Source organism: Vulpes lagopus, chromosome 19, assembly GCF_018345385.1.
Source record: "Vulpes lagopus strain Blue_001 chromosome 19, ASM1834538v1, whole genome shotgun sequence".
NCBI classification, from domain to species: domain Eukaryota; kingdom Metazoa; phylum Chordata; class Mammalia; order Carnivora; family Canidae; genus Vulpes; species Vulpes lagopus.
This window is the reverse complement of record NC_054842.1, coordinates 10,041,506-10,068,776: the sequence shown is the minus strand read 5'-3', so window position 1 is coordinate 10,068,776 and position 27,271 is coordinate 10,041,506. Positions and strand designations below refer to the sequence as shown.

The window sequence follows — 27,271 nt, the reverse complement described above, 5'->3', positions numbered from 1 at the left end:
AAATGTAAGTGGACAAACACAATTCCTTAAACATTTTTCAAGCCCTGTATGTAGCTCTTCTGCTAACATCTTAGTAACCAGGGAAAGTCATGTGGCCAAGTCCAAACGAAGGGCTGGAGAATGTTATGGTCTGTTTGTGTCCCCCCAGGCCTCCTTAATCCATATGTTGAAACCTAACCCTTCAGGTGATGGTATAAGGAGTTGAGGCTTTTGGGAGGTGATTAAGTTATGAGGGGTCCATCCTCACAATTGGGATCAGTGTGCTCTTAAAAGAGGCTACAGAAAAAAAAAAAGAGGCTACAGAGAGATCCCTCACCTGTTTCCACCTTGGGAGGGCACAGTGAGAAGTCGGCAGTCTGCAACAGCTTCCAGCAGCACCTGGCCATATTGGTACCTTGGTCTTGGATTTCCAGCCTCCAGAACTGTGAGAAATAAATTTCTGTTGTTTATAACTCCAGAACTTCTCAGTCTCTGGAGTTCTGTCATAGCAACCCAAATGGACTAAGAGAAGTATGTCCCACCAGCCGTAAGGCAAGTCACGTGGCTAAGCCCGATGTCAAGGGTAGTGCATTTCTCTCAGAGTTAGAGTGTAAAGGAGCATATATTTGTAGAACAATGATCTTTTCTACTAACAGTAGGAAAATTGAGGCACAGAATTTTCCCTAAGTCATGGTGCTGATATTTGAATGACTTTCTAGTCCTAAGAGAAAAAGTACCTATAATATACTATATATACCATATATCCATACACATATGTACTGTATATACCTATAGTATACAGTAGTACCTATAGTACTCCAGGATTCTGCTGAGTTTCCTCATGGGTTATTTCATTTAATCTTCTAACAACATTAGGAAAATTTTTGTAACCCATTTCACATACAAGGCAATAGCCACAGAGCTAGTAAATGGAAAGTCTGAGAGTGGAACTTAGGTTTTTCTAGCAGCCTTCAAGTGCTTTGAATATTAGGTCACATTATTATTTACTTATTTTTTTTGTCATGACAAATCAAGCACTTATTTCTTAGGGGAAAATATCGTTGCTACACTGTTCCTTTTTACCCCAGATGAAAGAAGAGCTGTAAAATTTCAACATATGAGTGAGTATAGACGTCCATCACTTTTGATATTCAAATTGTTGGCTCAAATGGATTCTCTTCAATATTCAGAGGCAGATTGGTTGCTCAACATAAGATGTGGGGGCTTCTGGGTTAGAGAGGTGGAATGTTCCTGCCCCCTGAGTGTGACTGGACTCTCTTTACTGTCTAGCATGTCCTGCTATTCTGTAGGGGTGGGGCCACGGGGAAGAAGGATGGAGAAATCAGGAATTCCAGCTCAGAGATGCTGCCTCTGATGAGGACCTCAGATGGGTATACTGACGTTATTCTCTTGCCACCTGAAATGCCCTGTCGACCTAAAGGTTAGCTTGTTTGCTATTATTAATGCTTTGCAAACACTGTCATGCCAGGCACATGAATAGTAGTGTAAGAAATGTAGACTGAGTCCTGGGGGTGACTGGGTGAATCTCATAAATTTGTCTTAACAGGTGATTCTGAGGTCCACTTCAGTTTAAGTACCACTGTGTGGTAGGCCACCAGGCAGCAAAGGCCCATGGCTTCTATTAGTATTACTATTCACTCATTCATTTCAGGTTGAAGGAGGGTTCCTATTCCTTCTTGGGGATGGCAAGGGCCGGTGTCAGCGTAGCCCCACCTCAGGGATGCAACAGTTGCCACTGAGCCTATGAAAGACTCTGGGAAAGTCATGGTCCTACTTCCTGTGTAGCTACCGAGTTCCCACAGAGACTGGCAGGGGCCTCTCTGTTCATGTCTTACTTCCAGGGTCTAAGGTCCTCAGTCTTGGCACTGTTGACATTTTGCATTAGATAATTCTTGGTTGCAGGTGGTTATGCATCGTAGGATGTTTAGCAGCATTCCCGGCCAATATCTGCTGTATGCCATTAGCAACCCTCGCCAAGTTATGACAATCAAAGAGGTCTTGTGAGGGATAAATTCGTGGTGTCCCCTTCCTGCCCTCCTGCTTTGAGAACTGCTGGTCTTATACTGGAAAATTCTGCCCCAGGACAATGAGCAATGGAGAAGCAAGTGGTATTACTGGAAGGAACAGGGGTATGGCACAACGGTAGCTTTGAATGTCAGCCCCTCCAATGACAGACCATTGATTTCTTTCTCTATCTGCTCTGCACTTCCAGTCTCCCCCACCCCAAAAAACCACACACTCACACACATTATTTTCATAAATGACTTTTACTTCTTTATCATTTCTCTTGACAGTAATTCTTGGCAATGTGCAGATAACATGAAGGCAAGCATAACTTTCAGAAGTCATCAAAGATATGGTCCTATTGTCCTCATTTTCTTAAACCATTAAAATATTTTCATTTATAAAAATTAATCTAAATATAAATATTGACACTGAAGATCAAAATCACTTGATGACAAAATAATTCTTCTGAAACTATAACATATGCTTATGGTTTTTAATAGTAAATTAAATCTTTGCACTTATTTGGCACAAGGAAACCTTTATAAAATTTCAAATGCCATAGAGCAGGCTTCTTCTTCTTTTTTTTTTTTTTTTTGCAAGGCTTACACAGTACACATTTTTGTCAAAGGAAACTGAATATTTTAACACTGTAACACAACAATAGTTGCTTTTCATGCCTCTTAAAGAAAACATTCTATTTGGAACTCAGATCTTTTTTTGTTGTGTTTTTAAAATTTGTATTTGTCTGCTTTGAGTCACACCAACAGAACAAAAAGCCAAAGACTGACTTTATTTCAAAGGAGTCATTTCTGTTGGATAACACATACACAGCGTCAGCAGGGAGTATCACTGGAAGATAGGTAGACCCCCCATCAGGAAGGGATCATAACACACATCTCAGCAGCAAATCAGGTCTGGGAATGTGCATAGCAGTAAAGGAATATAGAAGTTGAAACAGTGAGGCTTTTGTGAAGCATTCCGATTATACTTAACTTCAAGGTGTGACTTTAGCAAACTAATCTCTCTGGCCCTCTTAGTTTCCAAATCTGAAAAATGGGGATACCTACTGAAGAGGGTTGCTCTAAGGATTAAAATGAGAAGAAATTACCTCCCTGAAAGCAGTCATTTAATACATTTTGATGGAACTATCCCCTTGACTCTCATTTCCTCTCTTCCTTAGATTCAGAATGTATCAGGGACAGATTTAATTCGTTGAGTGAAGTTCCATTCCATTTGCTTTTATACACACACTCTACATAGTCATGCATTCAAGGCCACAAATGTGGAGCTCGTGTCAGCTCTTGTGTCCATTAAATTCAGTTTATCCTTGCTTTTTTCATGCCTGTAAGTTTTTCAAGGCGATTCTTTAACCATTGTTATCTTTAAGGTCATTCTACTGTTTTGCTGAATATTTATTGGTAAATAAATTTTGGAGGACAACATTTTTTCAACGTGGTTATTGTCTGCAAGAATCCATTTACCTAAACCCCATTAGATGCGGTCATTGCTAAACTGCATGTGGATTCTGGACAGTGCCCTAAGTTAAGCCAATGGTGGGCTTTCTCAAGCTCCTTTCCCCTTCAGAGTGGGGAAACTGCCAATAGGTTCAGTAAAGAATCCTGAATTCTCAATGAGACCATATTTCTGATAGACCTGGACATGGCATGGGTGAGTCAGAGCTTTCCATTTCGTGGCTTGTGATGGCAAAGTGATGGGAATGACTGGTTGTAGGGGGTGGGTGGGTAGGAGCTTCCCAGGAAGGCAGTGGCTGAAGGGAGACCTGCATCCTTGCTGGGTGTGTGCTCCCCAAATGGGACAGTCCGGATGTTCACTACAGGGGGCATTTGTACTTTTTACCTTAGTACCTGTGGGACAAAGATGCTTGCGAGAGATTAGTAAGAACTGATGATGAATTAAATGATAATACCCATCTCTCTTCCTTCCGTCCCCCCCAATAGTTTTCCTTTGGACAGATAACTCTTCACATGTACTTCTAGTTGAATCAGAGGGATAAAAAAAGAAAGAAAAGAAAGAAAGAAGAAAGAAAGAAAGAAAGAAAGAAAGAAAGAAAGAAAGAAAGAAAGAAAGAAATCTTAAAGACAACAGACAGTAGCAAAGCGAACAGGGAAAAGATGCATCTTTTGAACACGGAGCTCTACTGTTGGAAGCCAGCCTCTCGGTTTTCTGTCTTGGATTCCCCTGGGAGCCTAAGGCAGAGAGTGGACAAACCACAGTGCACAAGTCCGGGACTGCTTTCTGGGTGAGGTATCAGGGCAGCCCTGTGCAGTGGTGCACCATGGCCTCCCCAGGCCCTCTCCTCAGGTGGAAATCCGTACAGTATTCGATGGCTGTTGGGTCAAGGCACTGTCGTGTACGGCCAGAGGCAGTGGGTCAGTGGCAGTGGAGTTCCATGGCACTAATACATCACAGCAGACTCTAGAGTGGGCTCCTGTGGGGAGACAAGGAGTGCACTGTCATCAGCCACCTGACAAAGGCAGGAAGAGGGGATCAAAAATATCTACTGCCTTTTTTTTTTTCTACTGCCTTTTTCTTTTTTTTTTTTAGAGAGAGAGAGAGAGAGGGCACATTTGCAAGGGGAGGGAGGGACAGAGGGAGAAAATTCTAAGTGGGATGCCACACTGCTGCATCTCTCGACCCAAATATCATGACCTGAGCCAAAATCAAGAGTTAGATACTTAATTGACTGAGCCACCCAGGTGCCCAAATTTTACTAAATTTTAAAATTTCAGTAAGTTTTTAGTAATTTCTGATTTAAATAAGATTTTATTAGAATTCAGACATTAAAATTAATTAGCATAGACTTACATGACATTGTATGTAAATATATGTAAGTATATATATGTGTGTATACATATATATATATACACATATTTTAAGATTTTAAGCAATCTCTGCACCCAATGTGGGGCTTGAACCCACAACCCTGAAATCAAGAGTTGCATGCTCTACTGATTGAGCCAAGCAGCTGCCCTGTATTGTTTGTTTGTTTACTTGTTTTTTTACATTTGTTTTTAAGTTCGATTTGCCAACATTTAGCATAACACCCAGTGCTCATCCCGTCAAGTGCCCCTCTCAGTGCCTGTCACCCAGTCACCCCAACCCCCCACCCACCTCCCTTTCCACCACCCCTTGTTTGTTTCCCAGAGTTAGGTGTCTCTCATGCTCTGTCTCCCTCCCTGATATTTCCCACTCATTTTCTCTCCTTTCCATTATAATCCCTTTCACTATTTCTTACATTCCCCGTATGAGTGAAACCATATGATGATTGTCCTTCTCTGATTGACTTACTTCACTCAGCATAATACCCTCCAGTTCCATCCACGTTGAAGCAAATGGTGGGTATTTGTCTCTTCTGATGCCTGAGTAATATTCCATTGTATACATAGGCCACATCTTCTTTATCCATTCATCTTTCGATGGACACTGAGGCTCCTTCCACAGTTTGGCTATTGTGGACATTGCTGCTAGAAACATCGGGGTGCAGGTGTCCTGCCATTTCACTGCATCTGTATCTTTGGGGTAAATCCCCAGTAGTGCAATTGCTGGGTCATAGAGAAGTTCTATTTTTAACTCAAAGGAACCTCCACACAGTTTTCCAGAGTGGCTGCACCAGTTCACATTCCCACCAACAGTGCAAAAGGGTTCCCCTTTCTCCACATCCTCTCCAACATTTGTTGTTTCCTGTCTTGTTAATTTTCCCCATTCTCACTGGTGTGAGGTGGTATCTCATTGTGGTTTTGATTTTATGTGGAGCATTTTCTCATGTGCTTTTTGGTCATGTCTATGTCTTCTTTGGTGAAATTTCTTTTCATATCTTCTGCCCATTTCATGATTGGATTTTTTTGTTTCTTGGCTGTTGATTTTGATAAGTTCTTTATAGATCTTGGATACTAGCTCTTTATCTGATATGTCATTTGCAAATATCTTCTCCCATTCTGTAAGTTTGTCAACAAAACTATTGTTGACTGTTTCTTTTGCTGTGCAGAAGCTTTTATCTTGATTAAGTCCCAATAATTCATTTTTTGCTTTTGTTTCCCTTGCCTTTATAGATGTATCTTGCAAGAAGTTACTGTGGCCAAGTTCAAAAAGGGTATTGTCTGTGTTCTCCTCTAGGATTTTGATGGATTCTTGTCTCACATTTAGATCTTTCCTCCATTTTGAGTTTATCTTTGTGTATGGTGTAAGAGAGTGGTCTAGTTTCATCCTTCTACACGTGGCTGTCCAATTTCTCAGCACCATTTATTGAAGAGACTGTTTTTTTCCAGTGGATAGTCTTTCCTGCTTTGTCAAATATTAGTTGACCATAGAGTTGAGGGCCCATTTCTGGGTTCTCTGTTCTGTTCCACTGATCTATGTGTCTGTTTTTGTGCCAGTACCACACTGTCTTGATGATTATAGCTTTGTAGTACAACCTGAAATCTGGCATTGTGATGCCCCTGGCATTGGTCTTCTTTTTCAATATTCCTCTGGCTATTCGGGGTCTTTTCTGATTCCATACAAATCTTAAGATTATTTGTTCCAACTCTGTGAAGAAAGTTCATGGTATTTTGATAGAGATTGCATTGAACCTGTAAATTGCCCTGGGTAGCATTGACATTTTTACAATATTTATTCTTCCAATCCATGAGCACAGAATGTTTTTCCATCTCGTGTCTTCCTCAATTTCTTTCAGAAGTGTTCTGTAGTACATTGCATATTTAAATAAAAAATTTACATCTCTGTTAAAAATCTCTTATTTTTATTTATTTTCTTCTTGACTTGGCTTACAAAACATTTTCTGTTTTATATTTTTCCAAAGAATAAGTTCTTGGATTTATGATCATTTCTGCAGTTTTCTGATTTGAACTAATTGGTTTCTGTCTTGATCTTTGATGTATGGAATGCAATGTCTAGTTCATTTTTTTTTTTGCTTTTTCCTTTTTTTAATAATGAAGAAAATATTTAATACTATGAATGTGACTTAGTGTATTTTTGTATGTATTTCGATATATGAAATTTTTAAAAAGATTTTATTTATTTATTCATGAGGGACGTAGAGAGAGACAGACATAGGCAGAGGAAGAAGCAGGCTCCCTGACGGGAGCCTGATGCAGGACTTGATCTGGGAGCCCCGGGATCATGACCTGAGCAGAAGGCAGATACTTAACTGCTGAGCTACCCAGGTGCCCGGATACATGTGTTGTTTTCATTTTCTAAGTGCTGTGGATTTGCTTTGCTCTTTAGTTCAATAGTTACTTGGAAATGTGTGTGTGTGTGTGTGTGTGATTGTGTATGTGGGTGCACGTGCTTTCTAATTTCCAAGTAGAATTTCTGTGTATTTTAACTTTTGTTCTAATTTTCTAAATTTGCTCTGTCCCTTATGACAGTCACTAGCCACATATGGCTATTTACATTTATATTAATTAAAATGAAATAAAATTAAAAAATCAGTTCCTCTGAGGCAGTAGCCCATTTTTAAGCACTCAACAACCACACATAGCTCAGTGACTGCCATATCGCATGTTGCAGAAAGAAAACATATCCATCATTTTGTAATGTTCTACTGGACAGCTGGGTTGGAGATTATTGCTGGCATTGAGGTCACAGATGATCATTTATGCTTCCTGCTTTTTGGAATTTGCTGAGTTGGTTTTTTTGTTTTGTTTTGTTTGTTTTTTGTTTTGTAGCTGGTAAAAAATCAACTTTTATAAAAGGTCCACTAATGCTTGGAAAGAAAGTGAATCCTCTACAAAGTAAGATAAATATCTTTTTTTTGTAAGATAAATATCTTAACTAAAGCTTATTAAATACCTTATTCACATGCTCTAATTTGTATTTATTTTTGGTGTACTTGGGCTTCCCAGCGCTGATAAGGGAATTTTAAAGTCACCGGCCTTGCACAATAAATTGTGTCGCTCTATTGCATGCCACATCAGGAAAGGGTCATGACTTGTATTTTAAATCAAAATTAAAATAACCTCCCTCTTTGTTTTCTCTGAATGCTTCTTCTCTTGAATTCTACTTCGTTTGAAAGTAATATTGCTGCTTCTCTTTTTTATATGTATTTGTTTAGTAATAGTGCCCATTCTTTCATTTTTAATCTCTCTGTGTTATCTAAAGGTAGCTTATTTTTCAAAATAATTTAAGGTGAAACTTACATAACATAAAATTAACCATTTAAAAATGAACAATTTAGGGGTGCCTAGGTGGCTTAGTCTGATAAACTCTTGACTCTTGATTTTGGCTCAGGTCATTCTCTCAGGGTTGTGAGATCAAGCATCAAGCCCCATGTTGGCCTCTCTGCTGGACATGGAGCCTGCTTAAGATTCTCTATCTCCCTCTCCTTCTGCCCCTCCCCCCTCTGAAAAAATGAACAGTTCAGTGGCATTTAGTACACTCACAATGTGGTGGCCACTACCTCCATCTAGTTTGAAAGCATACCGTCCCTCTAAAGCAAAACATCTCACCTATGAAGTGGTTACTTCCTATGGCCCCTCCCCACAGCCCTTGGCAACCACTAATCTGTTCTATCTCTATGAAAGGTAATACTTTTAACTATCTTATTTATAACAAATTTCTTTTCTGGCCCTACTGGTCTGTCCTTTTAAGTGCGATAATGCATCTTTTTAGCTTTGTAAAGTAATGGCCAGGAGCAAAGTAATTGGACTTTAAAAGGTCAGGGGTAATGGCTGAGCAGTGAGGAAAAGGCAGTGGGCAGCACTGTTGCCATGTGGTGCCCAGAGATGCAGTGATTTGTAACCCCAAGGGCATGCCCACCGTCATGCCATTACCTGGTGCTCCTGCACTCAGGGGACAGGGACAGTGAGGGGGAGGAAGGGAAAGGGAGGGATGCATGACGAATAAAAGGCAACAGAATAAACTTACCCTTCCTTCAGTTTTGTCACCCAGATACTGCCTGTCCTCAGCATAATGGTACCACTGAAGCAGTTTAGCTGGATTATTACTTCCCACATAAGCAGCACCAAGCCTTTGCCAAAATTTGAAGCATCAGCTGGTGTTTAGGCAAACAATCCCTTAGACTTGTTTACATGATCTCCAGAATTTGTGCAACTTATCTCCTGTCCCTTTCTTTGCATTTAGGGGCAGCTGCTTACTTTTTTCAGGAACATAAGTAATTAATGGTGAACAAGAAATGTAAGGAAGGGTGAATATGGATTAAAAACAGGATAAAGGGGATCCCTGGGTGGCTCAGCAGTTTGGCGCCTGCCTTCAGCCCAGGGCATGATCCTGGAGTCCCGGGATCAAGTCCCACATCAGGCTTACTGCATGAAGCCTGCTTCTCCTCTGCCTGTGTCTCTGCCTCTCTCTCTCTGTGTCTCTCATGAATAAATAAATAAAATCTTAAAAAAAAAGGATAAAAACTCTGACATCTCAACCAGACCTTACATTCTTTTTTTTTTAAGTTTTATTTATTTATTCATGAGTGACACAGAGAGGCAGAGACATAGGTAGAGGGAGAGGCAGGTTCACCACGGGGAGCCCGATGTGGAGCTCCATCCCAGGACCCCAGTATCATGGCTGGAGCCAACAGCAGACGCTCAACCACTGAGCCACCCAGGCACCCCCAGACCTTACATTCTTATGTATGTATTTTTAGTTCTCTCATATCATACCCTACAAGGAGCTGGATGTATAGTTGTGAGGATGTATCCATATATCAAAGAGGTTAGCAATACCAGGCAGGGTGCTCATGCTTCTAGTTGCTTCCCTTTCCTCCCCACCTCCTTAACCAACGGACCTTGAGACCATACATGAAGGATGCTTCCTGGGACTCTGATGGGAGATCTGCAGACAGGAGGGCTACAGAATGGAGGCACCATGTACAGTGCAAGTGAGAGGCACTGCGACACAGCTGACTTACCATCAAATCCTTGGTGGTGCTTTTTCTTTCATTAGTCCTGTTTGTTGAGGAGCCTTGGAGAATGAAGTTGCGGTTAAATGTTTTCATGGTGGTCACTGAAGATGCCTCAATGTTTTCAGCTAAAAGGAAACAAATGGAAATAAATGGTACCCAGAAGCTCAGCCAGGTGTTGAGGAAGAAAGCCCAGCTGTCCCCATGCCCCAGATTTTGGTTCTAGACTTGGTATCTCACTTCAGTCTGCAGGTCTGACTGTAGAATCTTTAAATTTTGTTATTATTTTTATGGTATGCATCAAATACATACAAGAATCATAAATGGCTTCCTAGGAAAAGGTAGCTTGGAGATAATCCACCATAGTTCATAAATTCTTCTTCTTCTTCTTTTTTTTTTTTTTAAACTAGGTTCCCTGCCCAGCATGGAGACAAATGCCGGGCTTGAATTCTTGATGCTGAGATAGAGGCCTCCGTTGATATCAAGAGTCAGATGCCTAACTGACTGAGCCACCCAGGCACACCATCCATAATTCATAAATTGTTATTTGCAATTCTGGAATATAGAAGTCTCTAAAGGCTGTAAATTCTTACGACTTTGGGGCCCAAATTGTCAAATGGCAAAACCTGACTTACACTGACATATGGCCATTTAAAATCCTTGTCCATTCCACTGAGAGTGAACATTCTCGTGCTTTGCTGCAAGGACATTAATGGGTTTGTCAGATGCTGCCCCAGACACCATGAGGAGGGGACTGTTAGGAAATATACAATACATGTGCCATATTACCTTTCTAATGTTCAAGACATTCTGAAACATGTATTTATCCAAGGATTTCAAATAAAAGACCATGGGTCTGTAATACATTGCAATCATATGAGGTTTAATGGGATATAAAGTAGGCATTCAATAAATATTTGTTGAGCAAACAATGGTGGAGCCACGACTTAAACATATATCTTCTGTCTACTCTTCTGATTTGTGGATTTAAATTCTAGCTTGACATCATCATATATGGCTCCTGAATCTAGGGAAGCTGTTGAAAATGTCCAGGGGATGAGGATGACACCGCCAGTATCACTAGAATCCCTTGTGGGTTGTGCACTGTGTTAGATGCCTCTGGTGCCCTGCCCACATTTTCCTGACATCACCACACATTCCAACACCCAGCACATTCCAACAGAATGCTGCAAGCACTGTCACTCTCTCTTGGCTCATGCATGGAGTGGGGAAGAAGTACCGGGGAATTAATGCCTTCTCCCCAGTAAAGATCAGAGGATGATAGCTGAGAGTTGAAATCCTCCTTTTCCTATTCTTTGGGCAGGAAACTCTGAGGTGCAGTCAATACTGTCTCCCAGATGTCCTGAGCAGGATTTGGCCTCATTTGCTCAGAGAAATAAACTACAAATTAAATTGCACTGTATTAAAAATAAATAAATAAATTTCACTGTATTGACTTAATTTCTGTCCCTGTATCATTTCTTTCTTCTTCTACCAGTGTTTCTTAGAATCACTAAGAATCCAAAATCACATCCTTCTCCCAGGGTCTGCTTCTTGGGGGGATTCAAGTCAAGATGGATTCTTCACAAGAGCACTTCTGGGTGAGAACTCCCCATCAGATCTGGTCCTCAAACTCAGATAACTGAGTCACTCAAAGTAAATAAGTCAGACTTAATTCTTTGGTAGCTCTGTAGTTTTATTTTAAGCACACCTTTCACTGGTGGGGCAGGCAGTTTCCTCCTCTGCTGCCTTGATGTGTCTATGGTTTGTACCTACAAATAGAACACAGCAGTCAACACACCTTCATAAAGCAAAAGTATTTTATCTTCTAAATTTCCCAAGTCGTGCAATATTCCAACAAAGGAAGTGAGGGACAAACGCACCTGGTTCCTTTGCTTCTGATCTCGTTTTCTTGTAAGGCGCACACACGGTGCTATGTTTAATCCTGCAATGGTCAGGGCTGAAATTCGGCTCTCAATATCAGAAATCTTAATGCAACAGAAAGATAGAATCAGTAGGGGAAAAGCACAGGAGGGGGAATCTTTGTTAAAGGTGATGGGAATCTATAATGAACAAATCTGCTTTGCTATATGCTCATTCAATTTTAATATAAAAACTTTCTTTTTTAAGTAATATCTGCACCCAGTGTGGGGCACAAACTCACAACCTCAAGATCAAGAGTCACATGCTCCACTGACTGAACCAGCCAGGCTTCCCTCACTCATTCAACTTCTACCAAGCCCTTCTATATCTAGTGCTATAGTAAGAAAATAAGACACAGGCCTTTCTTTGTAAATTTAAAGTCTAGTTTGGTAGCTCTAGAGTATATCAACACCCTTGTCAGAGTATCTCTAGGGGATTAAGCAGAAGCCCAGGGCATGAAGGTAACTGTGGCCCAGCCTGGTGGGGAGAGAAAGGGGGAGTGGTCAGGGAAAGCTTCCAGAGCAGGCAACACTTGTTGCGAGCTTTGAAAGGCAAGTATCATTTATAGGTCCTTCTTCATTCTTCCATGCCTCCATGAACCCAAATCATAGCACCAGCTCTTAGGAAGGAGGCTCAGCCACTCCTGGTTCAAGTCCATTTCTTTCATTAAAAGGACAAGTGCCTTGAGAATCTCTCTCTTCTCTCTGGGCATCAGTTTCCTTGTCTATAACATCAGAAGGTCATAGAGAGTTCAGATTTCTTTCCAACAGAGTCTTAAGGCAGACAGAGAGAATGAGCCCACTCAGGGCCCAGAAAGAACCTGACCCATCCATGTCCCCAGGGATGAAGAAGACACAGTCCTGACTCTTATGAAAGAGCATTAATATGTGCTGTCACCATGCTAAGCACTTTAAATATGTGAACTAATTCATAAACCTATGACATAATACCATTTTCTTGGTTTTGTAGATGAGGGATTTATGACTCAGAGGGATAAGTAATACAGCTAACATTGCACAGGTCTGGGGCAGAACTCTGAATTCATGCCAATGCTCATACTCTTGCCTCATTGCCACATTCTGAGAGGATCTGCCAAGGTCTGGCATGGGGCACATGGGGAGAGGCAGGAGCAGGCTATTGGAGTGGAGAGAGGAGGTGAGGATCACAGCTGTCCTGCTGCTCTCTGGACATGCCTGGGTGTTGCTGGGCATCGGACAAGGAGCTCAAAAGTCAGCCCAGCAGCCAGTGTGTGTGGACTCTGCCCTGAGGTCTCCATTGCCTCCCTTTTTCCTCCGCTCTCTTGAGCTGCTCAGGACAAATTCAAATTCTGCTGTCACTTACTGAGGACCTTTTTGGACAAAGCCTTTTTGGACAGGTGCCATAGAAAATGCAGAGAGAAGGACTGAAGGGTCAGCAAATATGCGAGGTGTTTCCTCTGTCCCCAAGCAGGGGGAGTCTTGGCCAGAAGAGGAGGAGGAGGCAGGCAGAGGCCAAGACTGTGGCATTTGGTGAAATACTCCAAGCTGCCCAGCAGCCTCTGCCCCTCTCTGGCCCCTAGAGACCTTCTTGTTCTGACTCCTCAAATTTCATATTGAAAGCTGCATTCTTTTGCCTTATAGGCCAATAAACTGCATAGGCCTCTGAGAAAGGTTGCAGACTAAACTTTTATCAGTCATTGCAGCTGGTATGGATTAGATGACCATGCTCTTTCCTGGAAGCAGTTGTGATGGAGGGCCTTACTCGACGGGCCTTTGGAGACAGGGACAGCAAGCTGCTCACCACCTGATTTGCTGACAGGGTCTGGAAGAAGAAGGGTATATTTTTTTGAGTTTTAGTTCACAGGGCAAAGGCCAAAGAAAGAGGAGAGGAGACTACTGAGGCCTGATTTTGTCTACATTTGCTATCTATCTATATAATTATGTTCCACTTCATTCCTAAGACTGCATACCCAATGACCCTTACACTATTTGAGGGGATGACTAATTCAGCAATGAGTTTCCTGGGAGCCAAAGCAAAGAGATCAGTGTAGGATTCTATGTCTGCAAGATAAAGACCAAGTGCTCAGAAGAACAGCTTTTCCTGGTACTGAGAGTTCAGAGACACCTTCTCCACGAAGCCCACAGAGATGATGTGGATGATGCAGTGGATGGCATCCATAGCACACACATCCCCATGGATCATTCTGCAATCTCCCAAAGCATGGGGCAATCCTGTCCCAACGGTAAACTCCAAGATGATAGAGTCCCTGGAGTCCAACCTAATCCAAGAACACAGTTTAGTACATCTACCCTCCTCAGTGGGGACAACTTTGCATGAGAACAGACAAGAGGGAGTGTGAGGCTTCATTCTCTGGTGGCAGCTAGCAGTAGGGGGAGAGCCTCCATGGGACTGAAGTTCCCCACATTGCAAAGATCCATGAAATGGAAGGCAGTGTTGAGAACCTCCCTTGAAAATTAAGGAGTTTTTATACAGGTGGATATGTGTCTGATGACAGGACCAACACATTTTCTCAGGAAATCACACAGACTGGTGAAGAATGTGCCTGTGAGGTAAGAAAGACAGGTTCAAGTCCTGGCTTCATCGCTCTTTTTTTTTTTCTTTCTTTTTTTTGGCTTCATCGCTCTTTAGCTATTTGACCTTGGGCAAGTGGTTTAACCTCTCTGAGTCTCATTCTCCCTAGAAACAAAAGGTTAAAAATAACAGTAGCTACATCATGGAGTTGTGGGAAGGATTAATTACAATAATGAGGTCAAGTGTTAAGTACAACTTGTGGCACAAGGTAAGGCTCTCTGAACAATAAGCATTATTGATAACATTACTGTCATATTTAAAAATGTATAAAAACTAGGCACGATCAAACACACAGAAAATGGGCATTTTGGACTCCAGGGTTTTCTTCTATAAAACATGGCTCCAGTAGTTTAAGACTAGAAAAATCTAGAAGCAGGTCCAAAAAACTCCTGCCAAACACACATACATAATATTACTTCCTGCTAAGCCATTTGCGAAGTATTTGCTGCAAAATGTACCCCTAGAAAACAAATGATTTGATTCTACTTTTTATAACTTTGAATATAAATTGATTAAATGTTGGGTGGCATTTATGGAAAATTATTTGTCTTTGAGGAGAGATGATCTTCAATCATTCTTGCTGATAATGAATAGTTATAGTTGCACAGGGCCATGTGCAATGAGATCCTTCCTAACACATAGCATTAACTCATCTGCAGGGTGGGGAATGGGTGCCCTTACATTCTCTAGAGTGCTTACTGCTGCCAGTAGTTGTTGCGATTTCTGACTCTCTAAAACAAAAATATTTATTTAAAGAGTAATTACTAATCAAGATGATCATCTTCTCTATCCATAGGTGGTTTTTATTGACCCCAGATCCCCTAGGATACAAGGGGGAGAATTAAGAGATGGGGTCTATAGAAATATCACTGAACCAGGGATCTGTACTGAGTATATACTGCAGACACCATGTCTCAAACATTCTGTGTTTGAGAATCAGTGATTTAGTCCACAGTCAATTCTGATCCAGAGTCAGGGGCCAGGGGAATATCCATGAAAACTTTAAACAAATATCTTCATGAAGTTATAGACAACATCATTTCAGTTCTGAATCAGCCATATCTAAATCGCGCAAAATACTGGTCTGAGAAATCTACACTTTCAATTTCATTCATTTATCCACACCATTTTTATTGCCAAACCCGTGTCAGGTATTATGTTAGGCACTGGAGTTACTGTGTTAAGAGAGACAGCTACAGTCCTGTCCTCATGGGGCTGTCAGTGTGTAGAGGGGGAAGCTGGCAGCAAGTAAGTAATCAACAGTTAGGGAGGGGTGATCTTGGGATAGAATGGGAACCTATATAGCAAGGAGACCTACCTATGAGTCAGAAAATTTGTCTAAGAGGAAAGTGAAATAGGTTTAAAGGAAAGTCTGATATATTATCAAAGCTATAATTTTTTTGAAGGAGAATTTGGTGGAATTCACCCAAAAGGACAATGCAAGTGCACTAGAGAACCGATAAAAGGGCTTTGCAATAATTCTTGTGGAAGATGGGGTGCCCTCTCCCGTTTTGTGATGGTGCTCCTTCTGGGCAAAGAAGGAGTTCCTACCTGGAGCTCAGCATGGTGAACCTGGGCTGCAGCCGTGGCCACCTGGTCCTCCAGATCTGCCAGTTCAGTCTCATTGGTGCCACTATGGATGCAACGGGCAGCATCCTCCAGTTCATTCAGTTGGCCTTCCAGTCCATATACTGTGCCTGCCGCCAGGTACACCTGCAGAGGAGGTGCAGCCTTTGAGCTCAGATTTTGGAACTGAGACTGGTGGGGTCCTTTCAGGGCACCCCAGTAATTCAGGGGGAATGAAAGAGGACCAGACTCAGTGCTGGAGGAAAACTCAGAGAATACGTCTGTTTATAAACATTCTTCACACTGAAATGGTAGCATGAGGTCTTACCACCTCCTTACTGTCAACCACACCTAGGTCCCCCCAACTTTCCTGCAAGAAAAAGCACCTTAAAAGTTTAGAAAATACAATGAAATAGTCCAAAGTACATGGCATCAGCTATTACATAATTTGCAATTTTTTCCAATGACTATAGCAACCATAATGCCAAGATAAAAGTCAAAGAAAAATTCATGATGTGATTTTTCCAATAAAAATTTTGGTTGGAAAAAAAAATTGGTTGGCATTTAGCAATTGAAAAAAATTCAGAAAACATAAAGAGAAAGAGAAGAAATAATTTTTTAAAAGATCTTATTTATTCATGAGAAAGAGAGAGAGAGAGAGAGAGAGGCAGAGACACAGGCAGAGGGAGAAGCAGGCTCCATGCAGGGAGCCTGACGTGGAAATTGATTGGGGTCTCCAGGATCGCGCCCTGGGCTGAAGGCGGTGCTAAACGCTGAGCCACCCGGGCTGCCCAAGAAGAAGTTAAAACAATTATTCAGGGAGACAGAACATAAAGACTCCTAACTCTGGGAAACGAACTAGGGGTGGTGGAAGGGGAGGAGGGCGGGGGGTGGGGGGAATGGGTGACGGGCACTGAGGGGGACACTTGACGGGATGAGCACTGGGTGTTTTTCTGTATGTTGGTAAATTGAACACCAATAAAAATTAATTTATTAAAAAAAACAATTATTCATTTTGAGTGAATTATCTGATTGATGACCTTCAGCTCGCTTGAAGCAGGTTAAGAGCACTAAGATGAACCTGAAATTTATAGTAGGAAAATATTTCTTAGAAAATAATGCGATGTTAAAAGAAATATGTCAAATCTATTCACCTATCAGTGAAGACAGATTTTTGAGAGTCCTTGAAAATCAAAGAGAAAAATCAGATAAAGGGAGTAGTCTGGGGAAAAATTAAAGGAAAAAAATTGACTTGAGTTTATAAGGCAATTGCTGTAAAAGTGGGCAAACAGAAGGTAGGATCATTGGAATAATACAGACCAAGAGATGCGAGACGGGGTGAGTGGAACAAATGTCCTTCAGCCTAGATAATAATGTGATGCAACAACAATTACATGGAATGAGATTGATCCAAAGAAGGAAATTACTTAACAAGAGTTTTTTGAAATTGAATCAACATATATAAAGCTCTACACATGTAATCACAGCAATTTAGACTTGCTTTGAATGAAAACACACGGTCACACAAGCTTTTTTAACTTGAGTTAAAAATAAAACAGGATAAGCCAAGAGTTTGTGCATACAAGCCATGCAAGTGTTTTACGCCGAGCGACACTGAGTGCTGGTGAGGAGGGGAAATAACTCTGCGATGCTCCTATCCTGTCAATTCCTTGGCCTGATTCATGCATCTGCATTAAAACTGGCAATTTTACAAAACATTTCAAAGTGGAGCAAGGGCAGGTGCAGGTTTGATGAATGCACAGTTGTACATCGCCAGGCACGATGAGCTGGGGGAGCTTCTAACAGTGAGTGATACAGTGGATGCCATGTTGAGTGATTCATCAGTCAGAGAAGGGACCATGAATCAGATGTCCATTGACAATTGCCATATTTCAGTCTGCCCTTAGTTTTGTACTTCTTTGTCATATGCAAGTATCAGAGAACTTCTGTTTCTAAAAGATCCCCACAGTTAATATGAGACATTTATTCTTTGTCTTGAAAACACGATACTCTGCTTCATTGTTTGTCACATGAAGGAAATGATGAATATTTCAAAGCTATTTGAAGGGAGGAAACATTAAAAATTTGTGTCTTAGAAGTTTTGAAGTTGAAAACTTCTCTTCAGAGGGGAAGAAAATTGAGGAGAAAGAGGGAGGAAGAGACAAGGAGAGATAATAATTACAGGGTTATACAATGAAACAAAATTTGGAATTATGATTTAAATGAGACAAATAATTTGAGTGAGTGTGGCAATGGGTTAAACATAATTTGACATAACTTTGGTCTCAAGAACCTTGATTTTTCTGGAAACACACAAAACTCAACATCATCACATCCTACAGCTGTATCGTCTTTTATCGTGTTGTCTCTTGTTTTGTCTTCATCATGGTCCACTAATCATCCACTAATGTTCTTTGTTTTCTCTGCCAAATCAAAGCAATATGGACCAACTCCAAGCCCTCAGCAAGGCCAGAATGTTCACCTTTTACTTTCTGTTCCCTGAAAGCCTGCTTTCCTGGCACAAGGGGGGAAGGGAAGGTTCTGTGGTTTGGCCCCAATGCAGGCTGAGCAGGAACTTACCACTGCCAAAGTCATGACGCCTAAAGGGCCAGTGTTGGTGATGATGGTGATGACATGTATTTACTGAGCCAGGCACTAAGCCAAAGGTTTTATGGGACATTTCTCCTTTAATGCTCACAGCAGTCCCTGAAGTAGGTGCTGCTATGTGTGAAAGAGGAGAATATTAAATCCTACAGGTTGAGTGCTTCCCCAGGCCTCACAGCTGGGAAGTAGGGGAGTGGGATTTGAGCTCCTGGGGACTGATGTCAGATCCCATGACTTTATCCACCATGCCCTGAGATGCCCTGATACTCAATCTCACTTGCAATGTTAGGATGGTTTACATTTCAAACTCTGACCTGAAGGTACTAGAGTTATTGTGGTTATAGATCAACATGACATTGGTTCTGTGGCTGGGGGTGCAATAACACAAGTTAAGATGCTATAATAATGGAAGTGTTATTCTAGTTTTAAAAAATAACCTATTTGAAAAAAAAAATAACCTATTTGAAAACCAGTAAGTTGGAATTGCTGGCTGAATAAAGGCCCGCTTTTAGTGAGAGCCATGGCTATGACTTCTCCAAGTTCTAGCCACTGCTGCTCATGACCCCATGGCATGGCTCCTGGTTCAACACACCTTCCTCAAAGTGGTTCAAGGGACAAGAATGGGTGTTTTGTTATGGAAGGACTTTGTCGTCAAAGCCTCTAGGGTAAAGAGAATTAAACAGTTTTCTTCACTGCAGGAATTCGCAGTCTTTAATGTGCTAATATGTATCTCAATTTTCCTAGAAAGACTATACAGATTGCTGAAACTGATTTGAGCTTCTAGTGTCTTGTCGGACGTGCTTTCCATGAATCACATTCTAGAGGACTACATCTAGACAGTAACTGATAGCATTTCTTGGTTTGCTCTTGAAGGCAGAGGCCCACCTAAGTAGCCATGACCATCTCTACAAGTGCCAGGGCCATGTCCTCTCCTGTGCCATGGACGGTGCCCAAGAGCCTTCAGGAGAAGGACAAACATCCCCTGCCTGCTCCCGGATTCTGTGGCAGAGCTGGGCTCCCTTATGGGGCAGTTCTACTGTGTGTGCTGCTACTATAGACACAGTGGGACTTGGTGTTGTCAAAAGTTATAGGTCAGTGCAAAAGGGAAGTTGGGACTGTCCTTCCACTGTCTCTGTGCTGGGAATTATGGGGTGCCCCAGGCTGTTGATCATTTAACAATGAAGAGAATGGGCAGGTCCTTAGCAGGTGGGGAGGAAGGGTGAGGGAGCTGGGAGGTGGCTCATCTCTCCCACTTATAACTCTGCATAAATCCACAAGGTGGCCTTTGTGGGTCCCCACTACTCACACCACAGGTCTGAGAATGGTCATGCCAGTTGTTGTTGACCCCTAGATCCATCTTCCATTCTTCTTTGTCTCACTCTGTTTTCTGTGAGGCTGTTCTGTATGAACCTCATCACCCAGGCTTCCTGGCTGGTTGGGATGGGTTTGGCCAATGAATGGGAGACACCAGCAGGAGACCAAAGGCAGGAGGACAAAGAAGCCTGTCTTCCTTTCCCTGTCCTCTACACATGTGGTCTTCATGGGGACAGCTCCCACTAGGGAGCGCTCCTCCAGGCACCAGCTTTCCATGGACTATACTGCCTGGGGGGTGGTGACTGCTTCCCCAACACCACCCCAACTGCTACTCTCTGAACCTATCCCTGGAGAGAAGTCCCTTCCTGAAACTCGTCTTTCCCATCCAGGCCCCTACAGATACAATGGATCCCTGTGCCTCACAGCTTTCAGGGAGAGCTGAAAATCTGGGGATTCTGAAGTCCCCAAAGCCCTACTCTGATTAAGTGGTTAACAAGGCAGTTTGTGAAAACAGGAGACTTGACATACGAATGACATTCTGTGTTATCTCAGGTAGCTCTGAAACCTTTAGAGTGTTTTTTAAAGATGAAACATTCTCAAGCAAATGTTCTCTTTCATCTCCGAGTCCTGGTCTGTGGTAGCCAATGTTCAGAAGGTGAGAATAAGCATCTCCGTTTCTATTTCTATTTCTGACAGTCCTCGGTTCCTCAGCACAAAGGAGCAAACAGTGGAAAAAGAGGGAGCGCTCTTTTGAACACAGATGGACATAAAGCCAGGGTTTAATTAAATCAGCTGCACCCAGAGGCCAGTTTAGGAATCAGCTCCACCCTTCTGCTGCTCAGCTGAATTCCATCCTGGAAACGGCAGAGCAAAACCAGCCCCCGGCTCTGTGATCTTTATCTCTGAAGAGATAAAGAGAAGAGTTGTCCCTTCTCTAACTCAAAACCAATAGAATTCAAAGGAATAGAGATGGAGTTTCTTCTGAGGCAATGTGAAAAGCAGGAAGGGGGAAGGGAGAAGGGGGAAGAAGCAGTTAACTCTTAGGAACAGGCGAGGCATCTTCGAGGGCCTGACACAGGTGCAGGGAACTACAGATACCCGCCACCCCCAGAAACCCCTGCCTTTGTAGCAGGTCCATGTGGGGTTATGGACAGCTCACATCAGTGGGTAAAGGCATGTGTTTTGACCTGAAAATGTTAAGGAACCCAAAGAAAGAAAGTATATATGAAAAGGAACTGACAAAATGAAAACTCCCACAAAGCCATTGCATTTTTCAACATGCCCCTTGGAGGAAAGAAAGGTACACTGTCTTTGCTTTACGTATGCCACGAGAACCCATGGTTGTCATGTAAATCTGAATATCTCATGCATTGTATATTGCTTTTTTTTTTTTTTTAAATACAATACTTGGTAAAAAAAAAAAAAACCCTTTCCTGGTGAACCATATCTTGACTTTAACTTTTTTAATTCTGGGTGTCCAAGATGAAGGCCATTTTAGGGCTATCAGCACTGAAAGAACTGTAGTATAGACATACTTAACAGAGACCCTCCACATTAGCAGTAAAACATTTCCTCCTATAAAAAAGGACTTCAATCATCTGAATCATATTATCAGGTAAACATTCTTCGAGCACCTCTGTGTCAAGCTCTGGGAAAGGGCTGGGACTACTGATGTGAAAGAAAGACCGTGCTCCGCAGGGATTTATACATAGGATTCCTAATCTGGGGATGACAGCCAACCTGTGCTACAGCCTCCCTGCATCTCCTCTTCCAATATTTGACAATGTCTGGAGACATTTTGACTGTCATATTTTGATGTCACTGGCATCTCGTGGGTAGAGGCCAGGGATGCTGCTGAACATTCTACACCACACAGGACACCCCACACAACAAAGATTTATTGAAACCAAAATGTCAATGGTGCTGATCTAATGGGGACAGATAGATGAATAGACAGAAAGGGAAGTAAAGTGACGTAAGGGGCAGTCAGACCTCTATTTAGGTTTTATGGGAATTCCGAGGGAGCCAGTGTTTAACTTTTAAGATAAAGCAACTATTGGCATATTTTTTTAAACCTTGAGTTGTTTTGCTTTGTTGTTGTTTCAACTTTTTGCAAAAGTTGCCTTTACGAACAGTTCCTGATGTCTGAGAACTGCACCCCAAAATCAGGGTTGATTCTGCTGGATCTGGAAGGATGGAATCACTTGATTCAATATCAGTTTCATGGGCAGGACTATGGCAATTGGTGATGGTGACTGCAGCCCGAGTGGCTAATGTCCCAGTCTCTGTGTCTGCAGTGGTGTTCTCAGCGTCAGAAAGTTCTCATTGGGAATTTATTAAAATACTCAATGAATGTGGGTATTTGTATGTGAGAATCTGTTACCTCCTTTCTCTCCTCCCAAACTTGGCTAGAAAAATCCACTACCAGCATATAGGTCTATGAGCAGGACAGACCACTTGTGACCTAAGTTTGATGGGCAGACACCCCCTTTCCCTGTGGTGGCACTGTTAGTGCTCCACCTGGATCCCCTGAAGTCCCCTTACAGTTTAGACATCCCCCCAGGCTCTAAGCTTTAGCTTGCTTTTGTTCCCAACAGCTCAGCTATGCAGAAGACTGCCTCGGGCTACTATAGACCAGGTTGCAAGAGAGTGAAGTGCCTGCTGGCTGTAGAAAAGGTCAGTTCCTTTGCTTCAGGTCAGGACAACTCTGAGGTGCAATTGATACCCCAGGGTTTCCTGCAGGATCTGTCAAAACTACTCTTTGTCTAAGGCCATACCTTTGCTTGACTTCATCCCTTCCCCCTGTCTTTCACGGGCCTCCCTGGGGGAGCACTTCCCTAAGAAATCACTTGCACACAAACCCTCACTTCAAGGTCTGCTTCTGAGGAACCCAGCCTGAGACCCTCCCTGAGGATATATTTGCTGTGGTGGTGGTGTGTATGTGTCCTTGCATGGTTTGTGATGGGTTACACCTTCATCAGTTTCTTTTTTGCACATGTTTGCCTTAGATAGGGAAACATCCACAAGTAATAAAATCTTACATTTTCTTCCAGGGAAGTCAGCTGCTCATCCAGCCTCACTTGGTCTGTCCCAAGAGGAAACGTCCCCTTCTCTCTGTCAGGAGGGACAGGTGGGAACTCCCAGGGCCCCGCGGACTCTGCTATCAGTTCCTCAGTGGCATTGATGACTTTTAGGACTTCTGTGGAGATGTTGCAGAGAGAAACAGCAGAATACTTCTGTTTGGTTCAATAACAGAAGGGGACAGAAGACAAGAACAGCACATTAACAATGACATGGAAATTCTACGTCATCCTGGTGCTCATCATGAGACTGATCCCATTATAACACACACAAACATCAATGTGTCAAAGGAACAAGAAGCTAAAAAAGTCTGCACAGCAGGAGGGTACCTGGAGGAGGCCTGATTTGACGTGGCCTAGCTTCTGTGACTCACACTGAATCATTTGATTCCTCAGGAGGGAAGAAGGAGACCTCAAGTTGAGGCTACTACATCTTTAGCCCACTATTGGTGGTTTTATACCCACACCTCATTTTCTAGATGGTATTTACTTCCTCAACAGAGCTTCAGTCACAGACTCTGTCAAGCTACACCCATGGTGCAGTCCAGTAGGGAGCTTTCTGGACTGGGTGCTAAGAGACCTGGGCTCTAGATCTGGCTCTAGCTTCATCTTGACCAAATTACTTTATATTCTGGAACTCAGCTTTGTCATCTGTATAATGAGAGTTTTGGAAGAGTTTCCCTGTAGTGTGTCAGTAGCCCCTGTGTGTTTAGCTCATTCACACCTATTCTCAAGCCCATTCCCCCTTGTTCTGCTCTACCATAGAGGCTGATCAGGAATATACTCCATTTGCCTCCTCCCTTGCAGCCAGGGGCAGTCATGTGACACAGTCGTGACCAGTGAGCCTGACAGGAAAGCCTGCCAAAGGGGCCTCTAGAAAAGCTTTTGTTTCCCTAACCAGGTCAATAGATCCAGCTGATGTTCTCCTTCCCCACTTGCTTCTGCCTTGATCACAGGTGTATAGTTGTGACAAGGGTGAGGACAAATACCGAAATGCTGAGTAAGGTGGCTCAGGAAGACTGAAAGAGCCTGGCCCCAACAGCAGTGGATCAGCTGAACCACTGTGAGTCACCCCCTGTCTCTGAACATCTTGTTACATGAGAAAAATAGTCCCCTACCATTGAAGCCACTATTGGCCAGATTTTCTGTTATTTGCAGCTGAATTTATTCCTCACTGACACAAACTTTTACATTCAGGGCTGAAAATTACAATCAGTCCAGTTCTGGGCCAAGGTCATTGATGGAGAGAGGCTCTGCAACCACAAAAATTTATCTGCATCTTTGAGTTCATCAGAACATAGAACACCAAGCAGTAAGTTGGAGTTCAATGTTTCTTGATAGTAATGGTTTCTATCTAGAATCAGGTTTATTTATCCTATCAAAGGGTTTGTAAATTGGAAGTCCAATATTGCCTATTGCCGACCGAGGGATGTGTATATGTGTGTTTACCATTTACCAGTAAAATGTTTCAAGATAATCTGGAATTGTAATGCTTTTGGAATCTTAGGAGATACCTTTCTCACTCATATTTATCCTGGCCAAAAGATTAATGATGGCTATGGCTTCATTTTGCAAAGTCTGTTCTTCCAGGTAGATTCTACTGCAGGTTTTATTTTGCTAGAGGATGTTTTGATACCTTTCCCAATTCACTAAGGAATCAATGTATTTAAGTAACAAGTCAGTGGCTGAATCCAGTCTGGAAGCTGGCTCTGGGCTTCCATGCAGAGACATATGGTCTTGTATCTGTCAACCCTATGTAGGGTTAGGGCACATGTGCTCAGAGGGCTCCCCATCTGGCCTGTCTACTCCGCAACAGTTGCTTGACTGACCGAAGAGCCACACTCCTTTTGGTTTCAACAGACTTTGCTATAAACCCAAACAATTGGGTCTGGGGTGTCAGAAGAATGAGATGGAAGGATGGTGACACAGACCCAGCAGAATAAGGGCGGTGTCCCTGGAAACAGCCAGGGTCAACTCTTCATGAGAGGAGAAAATTGCAGGGGCTGTCCCCTGCTGTCCAGGATGTTGTGACTTGTTATGGCAGACTGTGAAGATGAATTGGGCTTAAAGGGATTTTGGCACAAAACACTGCCACTGTTTGCTTAAGTTCATTTTAGAAAAGGTGATGTATGTATGAAAGCAGATTTGTCATCCTTAGTATGTAAGTTTGTGTTTAGAAAGTCTGTCCCTTCTTTGGTAAAAGAGGTGTCTTTGTACATTTTTTTGAAAAGAAAAACACATGACTAAAGGATTCTGAAAAAGACCACAGCACAGTAGAAAGGAAAGTATGAAAATTTACATATCTCCAATGAGTACAGGGTTATTAAGGGGTCAAGGTTATTCATGGGAAGGATTTACGAGGTGCTTAAACAGGTACTGTGTGTGTCCTGATTCCAACTGAACACATCATATCAAAGTGATAAGCCAGGCATCCCTGTTGCTTGGCTGTCATTATTCCATCCTATCCACTAATAGGGTTGTTTATTCAACCATAGAGGTTGCAAGCTGGGAGCCAAATATTGCACAGAGGCATGCTTTTTTTTGACAAGAATGCCTTCCATGAAACTTGCATTTGCCAGTTCTCTGCAATCCCCATACTGTTCTTTCCACATATTTTAATAGGGATAATCTATGGTGTGCAGATTCCTCTTCAGGTGCTGGGATAAAGCAGTGGACAATGAATGAGGTCCCTGGCCTCCCGGCATGTCTTTAGTCTTATCCCAGCCACTTGACATATGGACATACTTTCCTGGCCCCTGAAAGCATCTGCATTTGCCACTAAGTCAGAATGTGGCATACCCGGCAGCTGGTCTGAGGAGAGTACCACAGCTTCTCCTGGAAGGTCTTTGATCTTGATAAAGCCCTGGAACACTTCAGAAGCTAACTAGCCACCATCTGGAGGAAGTGGCAAAAAAAAAAAAAGTATATAAAAGTATATGAAAACTGGACAAGATCTTTGGCTGGTGAGCCAGTTGGCAGGAGTATTCCCTCCAGTCTGACGGTGAGCCCTCCAAGGGAACTACACATTGGAATCCACCAGCCTCTGCAGGGAATCAGGGCTTTGCTCCTTGCCCACTACCGAGGACTGGGCTGTCTGCTTGGACACGGGGATGGCAGTGAACAGTGCACCTACTGGAAGTGAAGATTCCTGAGGTTTAATTAGCTGAAGCAGGGCTTCAAATCCCCCTGTTCCTTAGTTTACTCACTGATCCAATAAAGGATATCAGAAGATTTGTTAGAGGGCTGACACCGACTTGTTATGTAAATGTCCTGCTCCCTGCCCAGTCTAGATTTAAAAGTAGAAAGCACCTTGCACAATTATGTTAAATAAAGCTATATTTAGCACTGGACAAGGTTTTGTTCAGATGAAAAGCTGGTGTGGATTGGGGTGCTGGCAGGAAGCCCTGTGTGTGGGAGAAGTGAATAGCTAAAGGATCCTTCTGCTTAAAGCCCCAGAGAGCTGAGCTGAATGGCATAAACCAAGCATAATTTGAGAGCCCAAAGATAGCTATTATGGTAGCTGATGGTACTCCAGATAGTAATTATAAGATGGATCCAATGTGATGGTTTCATGAGATCAAAAAAGGGAGAGGTAAAAGTGTGGACATTAGCAGACAGCATAGGGCGACAACAGATCAGGAAAGTTGGCCTCAAGGACATTTAAGGCCAAGGGCTCCACAGATGATGGGATTGAAATGGCCATGTAGTAACAAATTCAACCTTCTAGTGATCAAAGAAATACAAATTAAACGACTAATTTCATTAAGTGCCAGATATCCGCACGATTCTCTTTCTAAACGTTTGGTGTGTGCCAACATGACCTGGCGCAGCTGGAGCATGGCTTTAAGGGGTTGATTTACCATGGGTTCTGTTTGCTCTGATGCACTCACATGCCTCAGTCTCCCTACCACTGATGGTCACTGCCGAGAGCCCAAGTGTCCAGTTCAGCCTGTGTCACAGCCCCACGTGGATCATCAAATCCCAACGCTGGCTTCACTACCTCTGGGACTGACACAAACAGTCCACATTCAGGGTACAGAGAGTGATAAGAGCACTCCAGTTTCCTCGATCATTCGCCAGAGGCAACAAAATAAGCGACCTCAACAAAGACTCATGTTTCCTGCCTGCCTGTAAGAAATGGCAGGGCCAAAGCAGACCTTTCAGAAGGTTATGTACCACTCCAAGGCTGGAGTCCCGCCATGGTGGCCATTTCAAGGGACCCAAGACTTGTAGACTTGCAGAAGAACAGGGCTGCACCCAAATCACAAACCCCAGCTGTAGCAACCTCTTCTCTCTAGAGACTGCAGAGAGAGGGAAGACTTCTTTACTTTTT

General features: G+C 42.6%; 1 protein-coding gene and 1 long non-coding RNA gene across 5 annotated transcripts in view; one reads left to right on the top strand and one right to left on the bottom strand.

The window, feature by feature from the left end:
* Window positions 1-2,248: 2,248 nt before the first annotated feature.
* Window positions 2,249-27,271, bottom strand: part of LOC121478813 (myosin VIIA and Rab interacting protein) — a 364,253-nt gene continuing 339,230 nt past the window's right edge. For 3 of the 4 annotated variants that reach the window (XM_041734163.1, XM_041734162.1, XM_041734164.1), the window contains exons 12-18: window positions 22,900-23,094; window positions 15,926-16,087; window positions 13,544-13,603; window positions 11,764-11,868; window positions 11,592-11,652; window positions 9,890-10,008; window positions 2,249-4,456 (exon numbers count right to left, since the gene is read on the bottom strand). In XM_041734163.1, coding sequence (XP_041590097.1) covers window positions 4,424-4,456; window positions 9,890-10,008; window positions 11,592-11,652; window positions 11,764-11,868; window positions 13,544-13,603; window positions 15,926-16,087; window positions 22,900-23,094 — 735 coding nt within the window. In that variant the 3' untranslated portion in view covers window positions 2,249-4,423. The remainder of the gene's footprint in view (window positions 4,457-9,889; window positions 10,009-11,591; window positions 11,653-11,763; window positions 11,869-13,543; window positions 13,604-15,925; window positions 16,088-22,899; window positions 23,095-27,271) is intronic. The other variant, XM_041734165.1, reaches the window with a different exon arrangement.
* LOC121478814 lies at window positions 14,219-26,169 on the top strand. Its single transcript, XR_005984588.1, has 2 exons — window positions 14,219-14,352; window positions 22,912-26,169. It is a non-coding gene; the product is annotated as an uncharacterized LOC121478814 (long non-coding RNA).